Genomic DNA, 21,645 nt, shown 5'->3' on the forward strand with positions numbered 1-21,645 from the left:
ATAAAAAAGCACAGGGCATTCCAGAAGATTTTGAGTGATCTAATGTGATCTAATGAAACACAGAATTCCAATGCAACACTGGCATGTGACATGTTCCCACCACGGATGAACAGAATCTGTACCTTAGGCCAAAAACATGAATGGCCTATTGCATAAACTTAAAACAGATCCACCCACACATGGACATCAAGAACCAAATGCTGCTTCTCTAACCCAGCTGGGGCTCATTCTTGACCCCCATGCAATGAAGAGCCACTATGTGGGTCTCAGGTGCTGACAAATCAGCTTGGTGCAAACTTCCTTTGCAATGCCCCCCCCCACACACACTGCACATGCTTCCACGGGCCACTCACTTTCAATTGCGTTCTCAGGGCTCCGCAGGAGGGACTTCTGCAAAGCTGGCAAGACGAGGTCCTTGAATTCAGTATGAGACACATAGCGGAGCAGAGGGGCACAGTTGTCCTGCAAGAAACCCACCCGCTTTAATGCAATACGCGGCTCGGGATCCTTAGTGCAAATATTACTGTTGCCGCTGTTATTACAATTTATTCATGGCCTTCCAAACCATGGTCCAAAGGCAATTTACACTTAAAGAATTCCTCCCCTCCTTAGAGACCAACGTTATCAATGACAAACTTAGTTGGTCTCTAAGGTGCTACTGGAAGGAATTTTTTTTATTTTGTTTTGACTATGGCAGACCAACACAGCTACCTACCTGTAACTTAAATAATTAAGCACAGTTTAATAGCCACTTGCCTGGTCACCTAGGGAGAGCACAAATTCCCATCCAGCAAGCTGACTTCCAGTCAGTAATAATATGGGTGTTTAACTTACAAGTCAGGAAGACTATGATGGCACCTAGCATAACTGTTTCTTATCCACTCTTCACAAAATTCCAGGACAGGTAAGAGAAATTCAAAACGCAAGTGTCAGGGGTTCAGGAGCAGAGGCACAGGAGAGGGAGGAAATGGAGAGCGAAGGGGAGGAGTCCGAAGGAAATGTCAGCGATGACAGCGGTCCGAGGTCTCTGAGTCTTTCGAGTGAATCAGAGGATTCACAAAAAGGGGCTCCCATGGTCAGGGCAAGGGGAGTACCCAGGGGGGCACTTCAGGGAGAAGGGGCCAGAGGGGACTCAGAGAGCAGCAGTTGGAAATCCGGACCAGCGTCCACACCAGAGTGCAGTAGGGGGGAGGAGTCCCAGGCATCGGGATCAGGCGGCGCACTACCAGCGGGAGAACAGGAGGCAGGATTGACCACGCCTCCGTCAGGGAGCGAGGAAACGGTTAAGAGGAAGGTTAAACGCGTGCGCGCGCCAAGTTCAAATGTACAGGAAGGCGGCACAGTTGGCAGCCCGGGTAGGGAGCCAAGTCCTAAAGCCCGCCGAAGAGAGCGGGAGGAGTCTGGGGGGTCAACGTCTGCGTCTGAGGAGTCCAGGAGGGAGGAGACCCCGGGGGGCAGCAGGACCCAGAGGAGAAAGGAGAGAAGGAAGAGGTGGAGTAGGATTAGAGTCTTAAACTGGTGTACAGGGGGCGGGGATTCAGATGGAGCTTCGCCGGTCTAGACCCTGGACGTAGAGCTGGGGCGCTGAGGCTTGGAAATGGAAACTATTCTTCAATAAAGACTTTGATACTTTACTACCGGCTAGCGTTGGTCCTTTGTGAGCTGGGACCAGGAGCCAGCTCTGACAGCAAGGGTTGTTTTTAAGTAAGGATTGTTTCTAATGTCTGTATTCAGGCAACCGTGTTTAGGGAAGCTTGTAATGTTTGATATTTTATCGTGTTTTTAATACTCTGTTGGGAGCTGCCCAGCATGGCTGGGGCAACCCAGCCAGATGAGCGGCATACAAAAATTATTATTATTTATTATTATTAAGCTGAGCAAAGCGCAGAAACGCTGGAAACATTTCACAGCCATTTTCCTCCATGGCTTTCCAGTTCTTTTCTCTGTATGCATGCCTGACAACTAAGGAAAACAGTCCATTCATCTGATAAAACTGACCCTAGGTCATGAAACCTTCCACTACAATAAATTTGCCTGCCTTTAAAAAGTGCCAAGATACTCTTGTTTTGTGTTTGCTGTGGCAGACTTAACCCAGTGAGCCAGCTAACTATTTTTGACTGGGGCCGCAATCCTAACCATGTCTACTCACAGAAGTAAGTCCTATTGAATTCAATGAGGCTTACTCCCATTGTGAGTGGAGTTAGGACTGCAGCCTTAGATGCTCAAGGCTAGGAGTTTCTCTCACCAGCAGGTGCTTCTGAGGTCTTGTCTTGCTCATCAGGATGTTCTTCATGTAGAAATCAAGGAGGGCGCTCTAGAGAAGACAGAACACCTGTTATAATCATTCAGCAATGTACCACTACGCTGGACAAACAGCAAGGGTTTGCTGTAGCAGTTCACCAAGGCTACAAAGTATCTGCTTAGAGGCTTGGGACCCCACCGCTGCTTGAGCCCCCACCCCCTTCACAGGCACAGTTGCAAACACCATCCTTATTTCCCCGGAAAGAAATGTGCAAGAATTTCTGGTACTTGATGCACAACAGACAGGAATCTGAACTTGAGGTGCTTTACTTTTTCAGATATTAAAAGGTAGCACCCCCCAGGACTGACACCTCCCCCACCAGAAAGAGCCTCCAAAATCTTAGAATCCGTCCGAATAAGGCTCACCAGTGCCCTGCCTTCGCCGCACAATTTGGCCCAGCCACACCAACCTCCCCTATAAAGGGAATTCTACAAGATGTTGCTGAGTCAAAGGGGCTATGCAAGCCCAAAAAATCTGCTTGATCATCAACATGGGCAAAAACAGGTCACCTGATGGCATTGTGGGTTGGGGAGATAAGGATGCAAGCCACTGACTGGATCCACTTCTCCACAACCTGATTTAAGATTCCACCACTGGCTGATTCTGACCCTGGGTGCAAGCTCAACCCATGCCCCTGCTGGCAACCTGCTAACTAGTCACATCTTTCTCCATGGCTGCCCTGGCGTACTTGCCTTGTATCGGTTAATGACGTCAAGTTCTTTCTGAGTGGTGCAGAATTGCACTAGTAGGCCCAACATGCCTGCGTAGCCTTGGCTGGCTTCGAGGCTGAGAATAACAGAGAGGTATTGATCCACCAGCCCAGGGTTCTGAGGAGAAGACATCAAATCAGCAAAACCAAGAAGCTAATTCAAGGAGCTCAAATTGGGGGATATCAAACACGGGTTCTCCATATGTTGTTGTACTACAGCTCCCACAATCTCTAACTACTGGATATGCTAGCTGGGGCTGATGGGAGTTGCAGTCCAACAATAATCGGGAGGGTTCCATACTGGCCACCCATGACCAAAATCATCAGAATCTGTTCATGCTCTCAGAAGATGTATACAACACCTCTTTCCACAGCCTGTTCAGTTTCTTCACAGCCCCGTCCACCACTGGCTTGCGAGAGCCACCCAGAACCTCCAACAGCAGCAGACACTGAACTTCCACCTGTTTAAAAAGGAGATAACGGACCAGTATAAATGATGGGGAACCTTTGGTCCTCCAGGTGTTGCTGAACTTCAGCGTAACTATGACTGGAAAAGTATGGACGGGGTCTCTTCAATGAACTGGGATGAAAAAGTATGGAAATTTGCACTTGTTGACAAACACGCCAATAAACTTAGAATGGAATGAAGTGCAGAATGAAAGGACCCCTGGATGGTTAAGTCCAGTCAAAGGCAACTATGGGGTTGCGGCGCTCATCTGGCTTTCAGGCTGAGGGGGCCAATGTTTGTCCACAGACAGCTTTCCGGGTCATGTGGCCAGCAGGACTAAACTGCTTCTGGCGCAACAGGACACCGTGACAGAAATCAGAGTGCACAGAAACACTGTTTGCCTTCCTGCAGCAGCAGTACCTATTTATCTACTTGCACTGGCATGCTTTCGAACTGCTAGGCTGGCAAGAGCTGGGACAGAGCAACGGGAGCTCACTCCATCATGGGGATTCAAATCGCTGACCTTCTGATCGGCAAACCCAAGAGGCTCAGTGGTTTAGACCACAGTGCCACCCGTGCTATTTTGCTTCATTCTGTATACAGTGAAGAATGAGTATAAAATACTCCATACAAGCATTTTTGGTTGCTTTACTTTCTGCCATTCTTTGTGTACCTATGGAATCTGGATATATGATGTGGAATGGACATCTGATTGGGATGTGGACTTCATCTCATGCAGAGGGTGTGGTTAATTCTTTTCATTTTTGCTTTTCATTTTTGTATTTTAATTGCTTTGCAACATACACATATACGATGCATTATCAAAAAGTGGAGATCAAGGTTTCTTACCAGTTTCTCCCAGGTTTCTCCCTGTCTCTTCTCATGTGTGGGGAAGACAATACGAACGAGCAGGCAAGTCCAGGAGAGGGCCTGCAATGCCGCAGATCCACTGCTTTTACTGCCACAGAAAAAGCGAGAAGGAAATGAGGCCTCAACTCCAGGAAAAACAGTCAATAATGTTAACAGTTATATTATTGCTCTCCTGAGTGCAACAAAAGCTGAGCCAAAAAACTCCCAACCTGTAATATCTGTGATATAAGAAGTTACAGGGTTTCAGCAGGAAGCTACAAGGCATGCGGTGATCGGAAATGAAGAAGCATGCCTACCCTAAAGCTTTTGCAGGAGCAAACAGCATTGAAAGCAGGAATCACATATAACTGCCCCCGCACCGTTACAAATGCAAATTGTCACAAATGCACAATAAAGAGGGTGTCTGGAGGGGCCCTGGGAAGCAGACTGCCACCTTTTCAAGAAATGCTTCCCCAAAATGCCATGGCACTGAATTCCGACTCTCACCTGGGTCCCCCAGACTTGCTGCTGATCCCTGAAGACTGCAGGGACTGCAGAAGGTTCTTGGCAGTTGCTTCCGGCTGACATTCTGCAAGCTGCTGAAGCGCTGCCTGGAGGGCTCTGTGGGAGGCTGCATCTCTGATGGGGGAAGAAATTGGAGGGTTTCAGAAATAATCAGCTGATTATCTGGTTGCAAGCACCTTCCTACCAGCCTACATTATTAACAAGCTATGTTTCAACTGATTAACCTATTAAGTAAATTTAAACAAATCTGCGTAGTATTGGACCTCAATATCGATGTCTCTTTGAAACGGAAAGACACATAACGTAATTTTTCAGTTAGGTAAACAATGACGACTACTGGATTGTTATAAGACAGTCTTTTAAAAATAATTATTTCACTGAACATGGCAAATGTTTACATCAGGGATGAAGAACTTCCGACATAGGGGTCAAATGTGCACCACCAGCAGCCTCTCTACCTGGCCCTTGAGACTTTTACCAGGCCCCACACCCTTTCCAGACCACACCCCTCAAACCAGCTCTGTTTTGCTTTTCTTGGGTGTTTCTGTCTGTGCTTTGGAATATGCCCTTGAATTCTGATAATGCTTCTTGCTTGCCTGGATGGAGGTTGGAGCAGGGTGCATGCAAGTAAGTGTACGTACTGTACAAATGTAAGATTCACTTTTACTGCTCTGCCCACCTGTCGAGGCAGGAGTCGGGAGCAGGTCAGGAATAACTCACAAGGTGTCGGGGAAGTTAATTCTTTATTCAAAGAAGCAAAACAGCTCAGGCCTAGTGAGCACACCAACTCTTCCCAGTAGGTCTTGCCTCAATGACACAGTTGTGAGGTCCACACCTTCCCACGGCTCCCTGAAACTCCTCCTCCCCCGGGTTATTCCCAAGCACCCTGAGCCTTCTCCACCTTGTCAGTCTTTGCTTTGCCCTCTTCATACCTCTTCTGGTTCTGGGTGACCAAGGGGGAAGGGAGCCGGTTGCAGCAGGAGGGGGAGACCCCCTGGCTTATTCAGCAGCCTGTCTGATCTCTGCCTCTTGGCCTCCTCTTCTCCAGCCGCCACTTCTGGACTGCTCTCTGCCACAGCCTCTTTCTGCTCCCTAAACCCAGTTACAGCTTCAGCTTCCGACACCTTCTCTTCCCAGTCTTCTCCCTCTGACCACTCATTGTTGTCCCACCACCAATCCTCAGGCTCTGAGTCTTCTTCCCATCTGGTGCTCCTACCACTTCCCTGAATCCAGCCAGTCCATGACACCCCCTGGAAGGCTGCCCCAAAGAGAATGTGGCCCTCAAGGTTAAAAAAAGGTTTCTCAACTTTGATTTACAAGAATCAAACAGAAATGCCAATAAACAGCTATCACAGAGGGAGGGAGGGAGGAAGAAAACCTCCCGCATGTCCCAAACATTGTTAACTTTTCCTCAGAGAGCAGCTGTTACAAGCCCTTATTTTGGTTAGTCTTTTCTGAATATCTTCTGACACTCCAAGCTCACACTCTTACCTGTATCGATGCAGGGTGAGGCAGAACAACTTGCAGAGGCCCTTCACAGCGCCTTCTGGAAGATCTGAAACAAGGTAGAGGGTTTAATGATCTTTGTATTGATGTGCATTTTATAAAATGTGTGCTGCCCTGAGAATCTTCAGATTGCAGGACTTTGTTTCATATTCTTTAGCAAGAGATGGATATGAAACAACGAACTTTTTTTTGCTTCTAAGTTTGCAATGAAGGGGCCAGATTTCGCCCAGAGATTTCTAGTGACTGAGCCTTTCTGTGGCGCAATATGAATACCTTTCCCAGTGATGCATCTTGCAAGTTCATTGAGGATGTCTCTTCGTTCCTTCACACTGGATGTGGTCACTTTCACTGCAAATCTCTTCAGTGCTTCGGAAACCTAAACGGCCAGTCGGGGTGGAAGGAGAGAAGGGTTTCCAGTTTAGTCCTCTCCAGATGTCCAATGTACATCTACATTAGAGCTCTTTGGTTGAACTAAGACCCTGATCCTATGTTTTTTTTTTCTTCTTGAGAAATGTTCATTGGGACTTACTCTCAGGTAGGTGTGCATCAGCTTGCAAACTTAACATGCATCAGATCAAGTTGCCAGTTACACCTGAAAGTGTTTTTGACTGGATTCCTTACTACTCATTATTTCTTTGTAGGTCTTAACACAGTATCAAATTTTGAAAAAGGTATGACAGACAGGTGCTGGGTCTGCCTCCTAGTGAGCCAACAACTAGTGGGAGCCAATCAAGAAAAAGAGAGTAGAATTTAATAAAATAAATGAACAAGACCCTTGGATAGCTACTCCTCCTGACATAACACCCTTGGTCAGGAAAACAAGCCAAGGCAGAGATGGATGAGGGGGTGGCTGTAGGTCAGAAAGGAGAGTATGTGCATTGTATGCAGAAGGTCACAGGTTCAATATCTGGCATCTCCAGACAAAGATGGGAAAGACTGCTATATGAAACCCACAACATAGACATTATACTGAGCTAGATAGAGCAGTAGTCTGACTCAATATAAGGCATCTTCCTATGCTCGTGTGTGTTGAAGGAAGGGCCAGAAAATCAGTGGCAAAGCATCTGTTTTGCATGCAGAATGTCCCAGGTTTAATCACAGGCATTTCCAGGCAGTGCTGGGAAGGACTTCTGTCTGAAATCCTGGAGAGCCACTGCCAGCTAGTGAAGACAATACCGAGCTGAGTAGACCAATAGCCTGTCATGGTATAAAGCTCTTTCCTGTGTCTTATCCCATTTTATCCTTAACAACTCATGAGCTTGACCAGGCTGACTCCTAGCAGTTTGCTCAAAGCCATCTATTCGGTACAGAGGAGATATTCAAATCCAGCCTATTTCTGGCAGAGTCTGTCCACTAAATGTTTCCAGTTCCATCTGCTTCTATTCTCCCGTAGCTCTACCTGTAGGTCTGGTTTCCCTAGCAACCCAGCAGGAAAGTCGCAATGCAGTGTATTGCAGTGGTTATATTAGAAAAGTTTTTGTGTTTTCTCAAATTTCATTTGCTCCAAGAGGAACTACGCTTAGCAGAAAACACAAAGGTACCCAACAGGTTTGTCACATTGTCACCACATATGAAGCTGGCCTAAACAGAGTAAGATCTTTGATTCATCTAACTGTGGTGTTGGCGGTAGTCAACATGGTGCCCTCCAGATGCTGTTGGACTCCAACTCTCATCAGCCCCAGCCAGTATGACCAATGCTCAGGAACTATGGGAGTTGGAGTACTACAACACCACCTCAAGGGCAACATGTTGGCTACCCTGAAGAGGCTATTCAGAACCTCCAATGGGAGTTTTCCCCAGGCTAACAGAGAGGACTGAACTTGGTATCTTCTGCATGGAAAGCAAGTGCTGTACCACTAAGCTATGCCCACTGTCAAATAAGAGACTGACAGTTGGAGAACTGCTGTAAGCATGAAAATAGTGAACTAGTGGTAAAGGATGTAGCTAAGTGGTGACGCATATACTTTCTATGCAGAAGGCTCCAGGTTAAATTTCCAGCATCTCCAGGTAGGACGTGGAAAGACTCCCCGTCTAAAACCCAGGAGAGCTACTGCCAGTCATTGCAGACAGACAACGCTGTGCTAGATCGACCAATGATTTGATTCATTGTAAGGCAGCTTCCTATTCTTCTATTTAAAAACAATCTTTAATTCAGAACCATGAGAACTAGAAACTGTGGCTCAGTTACACAGCTTTTTTTTTTTTTCCAAGCAGCAGCTCCCAAGCTCAATTTGTTTTAAACTATTTTCAACACTACATTTTAAAATTACTGTAACCCTGGGATCTTATGGTGAAGGGCAGGTAAGAAACAGATGCAGGGGCGGTAAAATCCCTGGCATCCCTAAGTACGTCTGGGAATGTCTCCTGTCTGAAACCCATTCTGCACAGACAATATTGAGCTATATGGACCAATGGTCTGAGGGTTCAACCACACTCCTTTTCATTCCATGTTTTCTAGGCACAGGTCTGGGATTTCCAGGTCCATGTCTAAGCAGTGGTGCATTTTTGGTTTGTTTTACTGCCATGCAACTTTCACCAGGAAAACCCATGTTTTATCACTGAATCAGAGCAAACCGCAATGTGCAGGGAAACCCAACTGCTATTTGTGGTAAAAGTCAGGTTTCCCCATGGAAAACAGTGGGAAAAGGGGGGAAACCTGCTCCAAAACGGACCTGGAAATCCCAGATCTGTGCCTAGACGCAAGGCACAAAAGGAAGTTTGTTAGAGCCATGAGTATAAGGCAGCTTCTTATGTTCCTGGGGAGCAGTACTTGCTCAACAACAGAGAACTTAGTATGCATGCAAAGGGTACCAGGTTCAATTCCTGGCAAGGCTTGGAAGAGTCACTGTCTGAAAACGTGGAGCGCCGCTGAGCTAACAACACTGAGCTAGATGGACCAACAGTCTGGTTAAGCATGAAGCAGGCTCCTATTTAAACGAGGACTTTCTCCAGAACCCTGAGGACTGGAATCTTGCTTGTATTTTTAGCAGAAGGGCTCCTGCTCGGTGGCGTCTGGCGTGGTATAAGGCCGCTTCCTATCTTCCTTGGAACCTGTTTCTCCCCCTCTGACAGCCAACAGACAAGCTGGACGGGCTCCAACTACTGACCTCCCCCTCCCCCAGCCCTGCCCGAGGGGCTCCGCAGCTGGGCGGAGGGAGGGAGGACGCGGCCCCGCGGCCAGAGAGGGAAAAGCCGCTGCCTTCCGCCCTCGCCTCCCCATGGCTCGCTTCCATTCCTCTCGCCTCCTCGCACCGCCCCTCGCCTCGCCTCAAGCAGCACCCACCTGCGTGTCAGCCGCCATAGCGCCGGCTCCAACCCGGAAATAATCCTCCGTCACTTCCGGGGAGCGTTGGGCGCAGCCTGATGGTGTCACGAAGTTCCCTGCTGAGCTGTTAGGAGGAGGGGAGGAGCGAGGCAGGCTGACGTAAGCTAACCTCCTTTTACCGCGCCTTCTGTGGTGGCTAAGCTGAAGAGGCTGCGGCCTACATGCAGGCACTCCAAATACTGTAAATTACCTAAATTGCCACCGTTAATTCCCAGTCTCGTCAACTCAGTAAAGATAAAAAATTCATTATGGTATAAGTTTATGTGGACGACTGTTTATTAGTAATAGGGGGCAAGTTGTGCCACTCCCCAGGCATAAAAACAAAGTTTCCCAAGTGGCTTTTCAGGAAGATGATTTGACACTAGAGGGCAGAGCCCGAGAGACAGCACAAAAATGGAACGGGAAGCAGGAGAAAAAGCAAGTTCAGGAAGGATGGAGAAAAAACTAGGATTACCATCTACAAAGGCTTTCACAAATTGGCAGCACAAGACTGCTTATGTTTCAACAGACTGTAACAGCTACATCTCTCATAATGACTAGGGAGTATCCCTAACTTATATGCCTGTTGTCTTTGTCCATGTAGTTTTCTTGGCAGGGATACTGGAGTGGCTTGCCGGTTCCTGCCCCATGCCATGATTAAAGCCATGGTTTTCCCAGTAGTGATGTATGGAAGTGAGAACTGGACTATAAAGAAGGCTGATCGCCGAAGAATTGATGCTTTTGAATTATGGTGCTGGAGGAGACTCTTGAGAGTCCCATGGACTGCAAGAAGATCAAACCTCTCCATTCTTAAGGAAATCAGCACTGAGTGCTCACTGGAAGGACAGATCCTGAAGCTGAGGCCCCAATACTTGGCCACCTCATGAGAAGAGAAGACTCCCTGGAAAAGACCCTGGTGTTTGGAAAGATGGAGGGCACAAGAAGGGGACGACAGAGGACAAGATGGTTGGACAGTGTTCTCGAAGCTACCAGCATGAGTTTGACCAAGCTGCGGGAGGCAGTGGAGGACAGAAGTGCCTGGTGTGCTCTGGTCCATGGGGTCACGAAGAGTCGGACACGACTAAACAACAACATCCCTAACTTCCCTCAAGCCTATCCCTGCTAGGTAGGTAGGGATGTGCAATAGCCACCCTGCTGATTCAAAGCAAACATCCATTTCTCCACAGTGGTTGCCATATTCTTCACTCACTCACAATATACCCAAACCTTTTTCCTGAATGAAGCTGAAGGTAGTATATATGGTTCTCCTTCGCTCATTTTATCCTCACAACCCCTAAGATAGGCTGGACTTGTCCGGAAAAGCAGCTTGAAAATACTTATGTACATACATACAATATAGGATATTACCCAGGAGTTGGTCATTACTTATTATGTCCTCTTTTTTAGTTAACAATGGGGTTTTAGTTCTTCACCTCCGTGGGGCAAAGAATGAGCAATGCTGGGGCTTCAGCCCATTCCAGCAACATCTAGCAGTCCAAAGGTTCCTTATCTCCAATTTACACATTCCTCCCTTAGTTTTGTGCTCAAGGGGTAAGAGGCCCAGGGCGAAACTACTCTGATATGCAAAATTGCAGATCATTCAAAGTTTCTTGAGCTGGAAAAAAAATTCTGAAAGCCTTGTTGCTTCAGATCAGGGAGGGCTAGAATTGTGGAAGGAAGTGGTCCCCTGAATTGTGGAAGGGGGAGGTCACTGTGGACCAGGCATGCATTCAGTTGAATAGCCCTGCCTTTATAACAGGAGGAGGGCCATAACCACTGAAGTTGATGCTTCCCCCTGGCAGAGGACTAACCAAGAATGATGACGCAACATGGGTGTGTAGAGAAGTACTTTTATTTTATTGTTTCATTCTGCTCCGACTGATTGGCAACAAAACTCTGAAAGTTAGTCGAAGAGACCGAATCCCATGTCCTCGTCAGACTCTTCAGACTCCTCCTTGGCCTCCACCTTGGCTGGGGCTGCTGCAGCAGGAGCTGCAACCTCAGCTGCCACAGGGGCAGCAGTCACAAAAGCAGAAGGGTCAGCCAGGAAGGCCTTTACCTGCGGAGAAATTTTTAAAAAAGCAAAGTCAGCTTCATACACCCCCCACTGGCACTTTGTACCATGAACGGTTTCTGCTGGCAGGAATGTGTCACTTGAACTCGGATGTTTGCCTGGATAGAGGGGGTGCTCAAGTGTGTGTAGAAACTAATGCATTTGTTGCTTCACCCACTTTTGCCTCTTGCCCTTCCCACCACTGGTACATGCACCACCATCAGAAGCAAATATAGCCCTACAGGTGAAAAGGGTTCCCCACCCCGATTCAAAAATAGACGAGCTCTCCTCTAAACAATCTCCCTATTTATGTTGGATCACGTTTGAAGGTGTGGGGAACTATTGACCTTCCAGGTGTGTCTGAACTACAACTCCTATCATCCCTAACCCACGCTTGCTGGGGCACTTAAAACAGCTGTGGGGGGGGGGGGGGGAGAGGTTTGGAGGAACCAAAGAATGACTGATTAACTTGTGGTAGAATTTTCCCATGGGCTTCTCCAAACTTTCTGCAAAACCTGCCTCAAAAACTACAGTACAATCACAAGAAACCAGATTAAGTTGCAGTTCACACATAAGGTTTAATGTGAAAAATGTGATTTTTTTTTTGGAGGGAGGGCAATAATACAACTTCCACACCTGTGAATTTCAGAGTCTTAAGCTGTCTGGTTATACACTGACAACGGAGAATTCAAGGACTTCGGGGTTCACAGACTTATTACTATACCTAATAATTTCAAAACGAACAATATAATTGTAGCACAGCACCTGACGTGCTTGGGTGTTCGGTAATGTTTCGAAGCTGTACCTTGATGCACACTATGTTAGCTTGCTCTCAATTACGTTTATATGTAAAATTCAAATAATATATGCACACATACAAAAAAGGAAAGCTGTAGCCACTGGAACCACTCTTGCCAATTCAACATTATGCACTCATCATCCAGTTCAACATATCATCATCCTTACCTTGTCAGCTAATGGGAAAGAGTAATCAGTCTCTACAGCCACAGCCAGGACTCGTTTGTACCCATTGATGATGGAGTGGGGCACAGAGGCAACTGTCGGGTAGCCAATTTGCAGGCAAACACTGGCAACATTGCGAACACCCTGGTAGGAGAAAAAGTGCACGTCTTTACTCCTGTTCATCCCAAGGCAAGTCCAATATGTTTTAGGTGCTCCCTTTACTCTCCCAAATTCACAATGCAAAATGAACAACTTCTGGCATTTGTACTTCCCACCTGTAGCCTAGTGACTTCAAACTAGGTACACACCCATACAAAGGAAGCAATTTTCAGAGCTGCTTCTGGAACACTCACAACACAATCCTATACATGCCTTTTGAGAAGTCCTATCAAATTCAGTGGGGCTTACTCCTAGGATAAGTGGATATGGGATGGTTAACTTCAGGCACAACAAAGCTGCCTTCCACTGAATCAGACCAAGCCAAGGCAGACCACTTGACCATGCAAATCAAAAGAGGCATCACTTACTTCCAAGAAGCGCCCATGCAGGGTCTCTTCAGTGATGTCTAGGACTTCAGGGCTGTAAATGCTGCCATTATCAAACACCTGCTGGATGACGAGCCCAAAGGAGAAGGGGGAGATGTTCAACATGTTCAGCAAGGTGGCTTCGCTAGCACCCACTTTGTCTCCGGTCTTGATCAACTGCACATCACTCTGAGAAAAAAAAGGGGGGAGAAAGACCAGCAAATTAAACAGCAGCTTCTTTACAAGAACAATAATTGTACACCATCTCAGCAAGGTGATATATGTTTAGTCCAGGTGAGTCAGAAGTGCTGAAAGGAGAAAGCAACAGGCTCTCCTGTCAGGCCGGCTAAGGCCAAGTCCCTCTTGGTCCCTCTGCTTCATTCATTTCAAACAGTGAGTCATGTCAAGTACTTTTCCAGAAAGTGAGTATCATTCACACACACCACTTATATTTTGAAAAATGAACAAAAGGAAAGAAAGAAACATAATCAGCTCATGTTAGCAATAAATCATTCCTGACTTATTATTTTACGCTTACATATTGCCCTTCATTCAAGGAACACAGGGTGGTTTACAATATAGAAAGACAAAAATATATCACATAATTACAAACAAAACAATAACCCCCTATACACACTTAAGACAATTTATTAATATAAGCTGCCCTACAAGCCAAACAAAATTGACAATGGTTAAGATACACGTTGAAACGTAGAAAGGTCAGTGAGATCTTCAGACCACCAAATGGGGGTTTATCCTTCCAGCCTTGGGAGTATACATTCCTATTAGTGCTCCTTGTCCTGCTACCCCTTTTAACTTGCCCTTCTTCTCATGAAAACCTGGGGTAGCTGATTTTTTTAAAAAAAACAATAGAAGTATAAGCACAATCACCATAGACAGCCACTAAGTACTCACCAGAATTTCAATGGTGCCTCTGGAGATCTTGGTGGTGATGCCCAAAGCCTGGAAAAAGGAGGTCTTCTCAGGGCCAAGGCCGGTGTTTTGAGCTGGCACAGTGACCTCACAGGGGGCAATGGCACCTGCACGAGCAGCAGCTGGTACCTGAGGGAGGGAAAAAACCCAAGTCATCCTTGGCACTGAATGTTGGGAGGATTCAGGAACGAAGTAAGTACTTCTTCAAAGGGGTGAAATTAACTATGGAATTTCACTCCCACAGGAGGCAGTGATGGTCCCCAACGTTTTTAAAGACAATTTAATAAATTAATGGATAAGGCTAGTCACAGTGGCTGCTGTTCTTCCACTACTGGAAGCAGTAAGCTTCTGAATTTCAGTTGCTGGAAACCACAGGAGGGGAGAAACCACTCAAGTCCCACTTGCAGGCTTCCCACTGGAGCATCTGGTTGGCAACTGTAAGAACAGGACACTGGCCTATATGGGCCTAATCCAGCAAGTTCTTATTATTTCCTTATCACTGAGGTCCGGCTCCAGCGGCCTTCTGGTGATTCCATCACTGTGAGAAGTGAGGTTACAGGGAACCAGGCAGAGGGTCTTTTCAGTGGTGGCGCCCGCCCTGTGGAATGACCTCTCATCAGATGTCAAGGAAATAAACAACTATCTGACTTTTAGAAGACATCTGAAGGCAGCCCTGTTTCGGGAAGTTTTTAATGACTGATGTTTTAATGCATTAATATTTTGTTGGCAGCCGCCCAGCGTGGCTGGGGAAAACCAGCCAGAAGGGCCGGGGTATAAATATTAAATTTGTTGTTGTTATATCAGATGTACTCTACAACATCTGGAGACCACCAGGTTGGGGCAATTTAGGTGAAAAGAGCCACTCTCTTCCTCCTGTGGTTACCACTTACCTTGTTGGCCAACAACATGTCCCTGATTTCAGTCAGATCCTCCTTGGTGAACACGAAGCCCACATTACCACGGATATGAGGCAGAAGCCTAACGAGAAACAAGGCGTGTTCTATTAGCAACATCCAATTTCTAACCTGGTTTCTTTATAAACAAACAAAAATTATAGGCAGGTAACAATAACATCCAGCTGCAGAACTAACAAATTTTACATACATGCTCTCAATAACCTTTGCAACAACCCTTTAAGGTAGGACAGTATTATCCGTATGCTGCAGAGATTGGCCACGAGACTGATAGAGGGCCATCTAGTGAATTTGCAGCTCAAGCTTTGAACAAAGGACTTACTGACTCAATCTTATTTTAAAAATGCATTTTTTTTTACAGCTAATGCAAAGGAATCTAGGAAATGCTGCATCACTAACTTTTCCAGAGCAGGGTTGTTTTCCAGATGTCCCCGGATTGCCTTGCGCATCATGGTGTTCTTCCCCATCAGGACCACGGCCTTCCCACGCAAGGACATGCGGATTTGCTGCATCTGCTTGGAACCGACATTGTCTGCTCCCACAATGAAGCATTTTGGATAGTCGTCCAAGAGTTGCTGTGGAAAGAAAGCAAACCCTGAGAAAACCTTTTCAGACTTAGGGCTAGCACACTGTCTGCTTGCAGTAAGATGCAGATACCAAACATCAAACAGGAGTAACGTTTAAATTTTAAAAATTAACTCGGAACAGAAAGTGCTGGCTTTCTCTGTGGCACACAATCAAGTTAACACATACAAATCACTTTTAACGCTTATGAAATTCTGCATATAGCCTAATTAGTAACAGTAACAATACTTAGCATTTTTGTGCGTTGTGTTTCATATACATTATCTTGCCCATTACTACACCATTCCTGTAGTCAAATTTATGCTGATTATGATCTATGGGCCAACTGTGGTCACACTTTATTGTACACACTCAGAGGGACCATCAGATTCCTGCTTCTCATATTATGATCTTGGATACTGCAATATGATAGTACAATCTAGGCCCTGCTCCAACCATGCATCACTGAAAGGGTCTGGCTACAATCCCACATTACAGTGGTACCTCACAAGACGAAAAACTCGCAAGACGAAAGAGTTTTTCGTTTTCTGAGTTGCTTCGCAAGACGGATTTTCCTATGGGCTTGCTTTGCAAGACGAAACGTCTTGCGCCTTTTTTAAAAAACCGCCAATGCATTCCTATGGGAAACCGTCAATACACAGCGGTGCTTCGCAAGACGAAAAATCTCGCAGAACGAATTAATTTCGTCTTGCGAGGAACCACTGTATTCTGTATGCACTGAGAGATCCTTATTCTTAAGACTCCAACATTTCAGACTTGAGACAATGCTGCAACATAGGGACAGAGCTGTATGGTGTGGTGAGCCCATAGAATTTGCTAGGTGATTCAGTGATGGCCACCAACTTTGGCTGTTTTAAAAGGGGAATAAACAGATTCATGGAGAATAAGGCTATCAGCGGCTACTAATCATGGAGACAATATCATTCAGAATAACAAGTGGGCAGAGTTGTGCTTGGGTCCTGCATGCAGGCTTCCCATTAGCATCTGGTTGCCCACTATGAAAACAGTATTTTGGACAGATGGGCCTTTGGTCTTACCCAGCAGGTTTGGTCTTATACACTCAACTTAAATAGAAAAGCACCCTGTACATAGGGAAATGTTTTTTAATTGTCTATTGTTATTTCTGCTGCCGCTTTTGAAACTAAAGGTTTTTGCAGAATATACAAAGAGGGTTACTTTCACCAGACTACACTGCTTTGTGATTACAGTAATTTATTACTTTTTAAAAAGTGCTCTCTCTACCTAGTGAAAGAATGCATCTCCTACTGCCTATTACTTTCCCAACTTAATTTCTGTGCCCAATAGTTTTCGGGACAAATAATACAATGTACTTATAATCATAGGCATCTCTCTTGGAATTAATTACATGATTCCTGCAAGGTGTAATGTAAGGTGCTTATGCTCTGCCTCCAGAGTCTAAGGGAGCAATGCCTCTGAATACCAGTTGCTGTAAAGCACACAAGGGAATAGGGCTGTTGTGCTCAAATTGCGGGTTTCATGCTGAACTAAGATGGAACACTGGCCTTGTCCAGCAAGGCTCTTTTTATGCTAGACCTATTGATGATGACATCTTATCACTAACTGCTTTTAAGGGTTGTCGCTGTTTTTAAAATCAAGCACGAGATAAATTCCATGGAGTGATAAATAATAATAATAGTGAGCAAGTGTTGTTCTTAAATCTTATTTTATTATTCTGCACGGCCCCCAAAGGATTTATTTTATGAGGCATCTAATGGATGCTAGGAGCTAATGGTACTTTGTACATGCTCAGAGAAACCCTCGCCGGCATCACTTTTTTGACTCGTTTTTCACTTGTGCCACAGAGAAAAGGTTTCCAACGGGAGAAATAAGAACATCAGCCCTGTTCCCTCTCGCCCAAGCCACCAGAAGGACTCACGATGATCTTGAGGAAGTAGTTTGACTTCCACGTGGCTCGGTCTTCCCTGGGCATCGCGGTGACCCAAGGATCGCACGGCAGCGGTTTAAAGACTCCGGTGTTTCTCTACAGAGGACAGACAAAAGAGGCTCCGGTTAGGCCCGGCCCCACCTAGGCCCCAAAGGCCTCCCCGGCCCGCCGCCAGCAACACACCTACCTCACGAGGCCTCCGTGGAGCAAAAGAACTGGCCCCGCCCCCGCCACACGCTTTTATAACCTCCCCGAGCGTCGCGGCCAATCGGCGGCGAGCAACAGCTTCCTCCTCCCCCTTCCTCTCGCTGCGGATTGGACAGACCTGCCGATGACGAAAGGAAGCGGCGGGAGAGCGTGGGGAGGGAGAGTGCTATTCTCAGCTCTCATTGGCAGAAAGAGCCATCCTTCCAAATACCCAGAAACTTCCTCTCCCGCCTTTTAAAGGGAAAGGAAGCTTTCGCAGCTGTGCAGGCTGAGAGAGGCATGCTCCCCCTGCTGGGGCAGAAACGCACATAGATGTAGAGAGAACTATATAGGCCAGTTGTTTTCAACCAGGGTGCCTTGAATGGTCAGGGGTGCTGCGGCCAACACTGGCCTCTGTCCTTCTTTCTTTCCCTCCTTTCCTCTGATGCCATCTTGCATCTCTGCCTCTCAAAGGCTTGCATGGCTGTGTGATAGGAATTTTGAGGTCTTAAAGGTAAAGCGACCCCTAATAGTGACCTCATTGTGGGAGTTTACTATAGATCCCCAAGCCAAACGGAGGACATAGATGATGCCTTCTTGGAACAGATGGCCAAGCATGCAAAAGGAAGGGAGATAGTAGTAATGGGGGACTTCAATTACCCAGATATTTGTTGGAGGTCAAACTCAGCCAAGAGCATAAGGTCAAACAGATTCCTCACTGGCCTTGCAGACAACTTCATTGTCCAGAAAGTGGGAGAAGCAACAAGAGGAACAGCCATTTTAGATCTGGTCCTAACCAATGTCGATGACCTGGTTAATGGGGTAGAAGTGGAAGGATCATTAGGCGCAAGTGATCATGCTCTTCTGAAGTTTACTATACAACGGAAAGGAGCAGCCAAGCATACTAGGACTCAATTTCTTGACTTTAAGAAAGCTGACTTCATAAAACTTAGGGAAGTGCTGGGTGAGATCCCATGGACAGTAATACTAAAAGGAAAGGGAGTTCATGATGGCTGGGAGTTTGTTAAGAGGGAGATAGTAAAAGCACAACTTCAGGCAATACCAATGAGACGGAAACATGGAAGGTGCCTAAAGAAGCCAGGGTGGCTATCTAAAGAACTTTTAACTGAGTTAAGATTAAAAAAGGATGTGTACAAAAAATGGAAAAGGGGGGAAACCACCAAAGAGGAATTCAAACAAATAGCCAGCACGTGTAGACACAAAGTCAGAAAAGCTAAAGCACAGAATGAACTCAGGCTTGCTAGAGAGGTTAAAAGCAACAAAAAAGGCTTCTATGGGTATGTTCGTAGCAAAAGGAAGAACAAAGAAACAGTGGGGTCACTCAGAGGAGAAGATGGTGAAATGCAAACAGGGGACACAGAAAGGGCTGAACTCCTCAATGCCTTCTTTGCCTCAGTCTTCTCCGATAAAGAAAACAATGCCCGACCTGAAGAATTTGGAGGAAATGATTCAGCAGAGGAAACACAGCCCAGAATAACTAAGGAGATAGTACAAGAATACTTGGCTAGTTTAGATGTATTCAAGTCTCCAGGGCCAGATGAACTGCATCCAAGAGTATTAAAAGAACTGGCAGATGTGATCTCAGAACCACTGGCAGTCATCTTTGAGAATTCCTGGAGAACAGGCGAAGTCCCGGCAGACTGGAGGAGGGCAAATGTTGTCCCTATTTTCAAAAAGGGGAAAAGAGAGGACCCAAATAATTACCGCCCAGTCAGTCTGACATCAATACCAGGGAAGATTCTGGAGCAGATCATTAAGCAAACAATCTGTGAGCACCTAGAAAGGAATGCTGTGATCACCAATAGTCAGCATGGATTTCTGAAAAATAAGTCATGTCAGACTAACCTGATCTCATTTTTTGACAGAATTACAAGCCTGGTAGATGAAGGGAACGCAGTGGATGTAGTCTACCTTGATTTCAGCAAGGCATTTGACAAGGTGCCCCATGATATTCTTGTAAAGAAGCTGGTAAAATGCGGTCTTGACTATGCTACCACTCAGTGGATTTGTAACTGGCTGACTGACCGGACCCAAAGGGTGCTCATCAATGGTTCCTCTTCATCCTGGAGAAGAGTGACTAGTGGGGTGCCACAGGGTTCTGTCTTGGGCCCGGTCTTATTCAACATCTTTATCAACGACTTGGATGATGGACTCAAGGGCATCCTGATCAAATTTGCAGATGACACGAAACTTGGAGGGGTGGCTAACACCCCAGAAGACAGGATCACACTTCAAAACGACCTTGACAGATTAGAGAACTGGGCCAAAACAAACAAGATGAATTTTAACAGGGAGAAATGTAAAGTATTGCACTTGGGCAAAAAAAATGAGAGGCACAAATACAAGATGGGTGACACCTGGCTTGAGAGCAGTACATGTGAAAAGGATCTAGGAGTCTTGGTTGACCACAAACTTAACATGAGCCAACAGTGTGACGCGGCAGCTAAAAAAGCCAATGCAATTCTGGGCTGCATCAATAGGAGTATAGCATCTAGATCAAGGGAAGTTATAGTGCCACTGTATTCTGCTCTGGTCAGACCTCACCTGGAGTACTGTGTCCAGTTCTGGGCACCACAGTTCAAGAAGGACACTGACAAACTAGAACGTGTACAGAGGAGGGCAACCAAAATGGTCAAAGGCCTGGAAACAATGCCTTATGAGGATCGGCTAAGGGAGCTGGGCATGTTTAGCCTGGAGAAGAGGAGGTTAAGGGGTGATATGATAGCCATGTTCAAATATATAAAAGGATGTCACATAGAGGAGGGAGAAAGGTTGTTTTCTGCTGCTCCAGAGAAGCGGACACGGAGCAATGGATACAAACTACAAGAAAGAAGATTCCACCTAAACATTAGGAAGAACTTCCTGACAGTAAGAGCTGTTCGACAGTGGAATTTGCTGCCAAGGAGTGTGGTGGAGTCTCCTTCTTTGGAAGTCTTTAAGCAGAGGCTTGACAACCATATGTCAGGAGTGCTCTGATGGTGTTTCCTGCTTGGCAGGGGGTTGGACTCGATGACCCTTGTGGTCTCTTCCAACTCTATGATTCTATGATTCTATTCTATGATTCTATGACCATTAGGTCCAGTCGTGGCCGACTCTGGGGTTGTGACGCTCATCTCGCTTTATTGGCCGAGGGAGCCGGGATACAGCTTCCAGGTCATGTGGCCTGCATGACTAAGCCGCTTCTGGCGAACCAGAGCAGCGCACGGAAACGCCGTTTACCTTCCCGCCAGAGCAGTACCTATTTATCTACTTGCACTTTGATGTGCTTTTGAACTGCTAGGTTGGCAGGAGCAGGGACCGAGCAACGGGAGCTCACCCCGTCGCGGGGATTCAAACCGCTGATCAGCAAGTCCTAGCCTCTGTGGTTTAACCCACAGCGCCACCTGCGTCCCTATTTTGAGGTCTTAGATATATGTTAAATGTTCATAAGTGTACCAACAAAGCACATACATAGATCAGCACAGGAAGACCGACCTAGAACAATTTTTGATTCCCAAACTGTCTCAAACTGACCAAATGTTTTCTCTGCAAGGTCAAAGGAAAATGGAAAAGCCTCCCCATCTTCCAACTATCCAAAGGGCTGCCCCATGGAAGATACAGCAAGCTGGTTTTCTGCTGCTCCAGATGGGAGGATCTGAACCAATAGATGCAAAATACAAGAAAGGAATTCCAGCTGAACATTAGGGGGGAAAACTTTCTGAGGGCAAAAGCTGTTTTGAAAGCGGAACATTCCACATATGACCTTGGAAGGTGGTGAACTCTCCCTTCAATGAAGGTTTTTAAGCAGCAGTTGGGTGGCCACCTGTCAGTGATTTCTTAGAATTCCTGTATTGCCGGGGGTTGGACTATACGACCCTTTGGGATCCTTTCAACTCTGTGATACTATATGAAAGAATAGGAATTTTTAAAAGCACTCA

General features: G+C 46.2%; 2 protein-coding genes across 2 annotated transcripts in view; both read right to left on the reverse strand.

Annotated features, from left to right (window-relative positions):
• The window catches only part of GCN1 (GCN1 activator of EIF2AK4), a 61,458-nt gene extending 51,758 nt beyond the window's left edge, over positions 1 to 9,700 (reverse strand). Inside the window, exons 1-9 of the mRNA XM_083417500.1 lie at positions 9,623 to 9,700; positions 6,613 to 6,715; positions 6,325 to 6,388; positions 4,816 to 4,947; positions 4,309 to 4,417; positions 3,374 to 3,472; positions 2,995 to 3,129; positions 2,246 to 2,314; positions 354 to 462 (exon numbers count right to left, since the gene is read on the reverse strand). Coding sequence (XP_083273626.1) covers positions 354 to 462; positions 2,246 to 2,314; positions 2,995 to 3,129; positions 3,374 to 3,472; positions 4,309 to 4,417; positions 4,816 to 4,947; positions 6,325 to 6,388; positions 6,613 to 6,715; positions 9,623 to 9,640 — 838 coding nt within the window. The 5' untranslated portion in view covers positions 9,641 to 9,700. The remainder of the gene's footprint in view (positions 1 to 353; positions 463 to 2,245; positions 2,315 to 2,994; positions 3,130 to 3,373; positions 3,473 to 4,308; positions 4,418 to 4,815; positions 4,948 to 6,324; positions 6,389 to 6,612; positions 6,716 to 9,622) is intronic.
• Positions 9,701 to 11,479: 1,779 nt separating this feature from the next.
• On the reverse strand, positions 11,480 to 17,750 carry RPLP0 (ribosomal protein lateral stalk subunit P0). Its single transcript, XM_083418904.1, has 8 exons — positions 17,709 to 17,750; positions 17,513 to 17,617; positions 15,430 to 15,605; positions 15,007 to 15,094; positions 14,099 to 14,245; positions 13,187 to 13,372; positions 12,663 to 12,803; positions 11,480 to 11,702 (listed from the first exon to the last, which is right to left on the reverse strand). The coding sequence occupies exons 2-8, from the start codon at positions 17,564 to 17,566 to the stop codon at positions 11,547 to 11,549; spliced, it is 948 nt and encodes a 315-aa protein (XP_083275030.1). The 5' UTR covers positions 17,567 to 17,617; positions 17,709 to 17,750; the 3' UTR covers positions 11,480 to 11,546.
• Between the last annotated feature and the right edge of the window lie 3,895 nt (positions 17,751 to 21,645).

The sequence above is a fragment of the Podarcis tiliguerta genome, assembly GCF_965153285.1.
Source record: "Podarcis tiliguerta genome assembly, chromosome: 16".
NCBI classification, from domain to species: domain Eukaryota; kingdom Metazoa; phylum Chordata; class Lepidosauria; order Squamata; family Lacertidae; genus Podarcis; species Podarcis tiliguerta.

Excerpts from the sequence above, each read along its gene's own strand:
- RPLP0 (XM_083418904.1), bottom strand. The coding sequence starts at position 17,566 with ATGCCCAGGGAAGACCGAGCCACGTGGAAGTCAAACTACTTCCTCAAG. Across the intron at positions 15,095-15,429 it reads AACAACCCTGCTCTGGAAAA|GCTTCTGCCTCATATCCGTG; the intron begins GTTAGTGATGCA and ends GTTTCTCGTTAG. Across the intron at positions 12,804-13,186 it reads TGCATGGGCGCTTCTTGGAA|GGTGTTCGCAATGTTGCCAG; the intron begins GTAAGTGATGCC and ends TTCTCCTACCAG.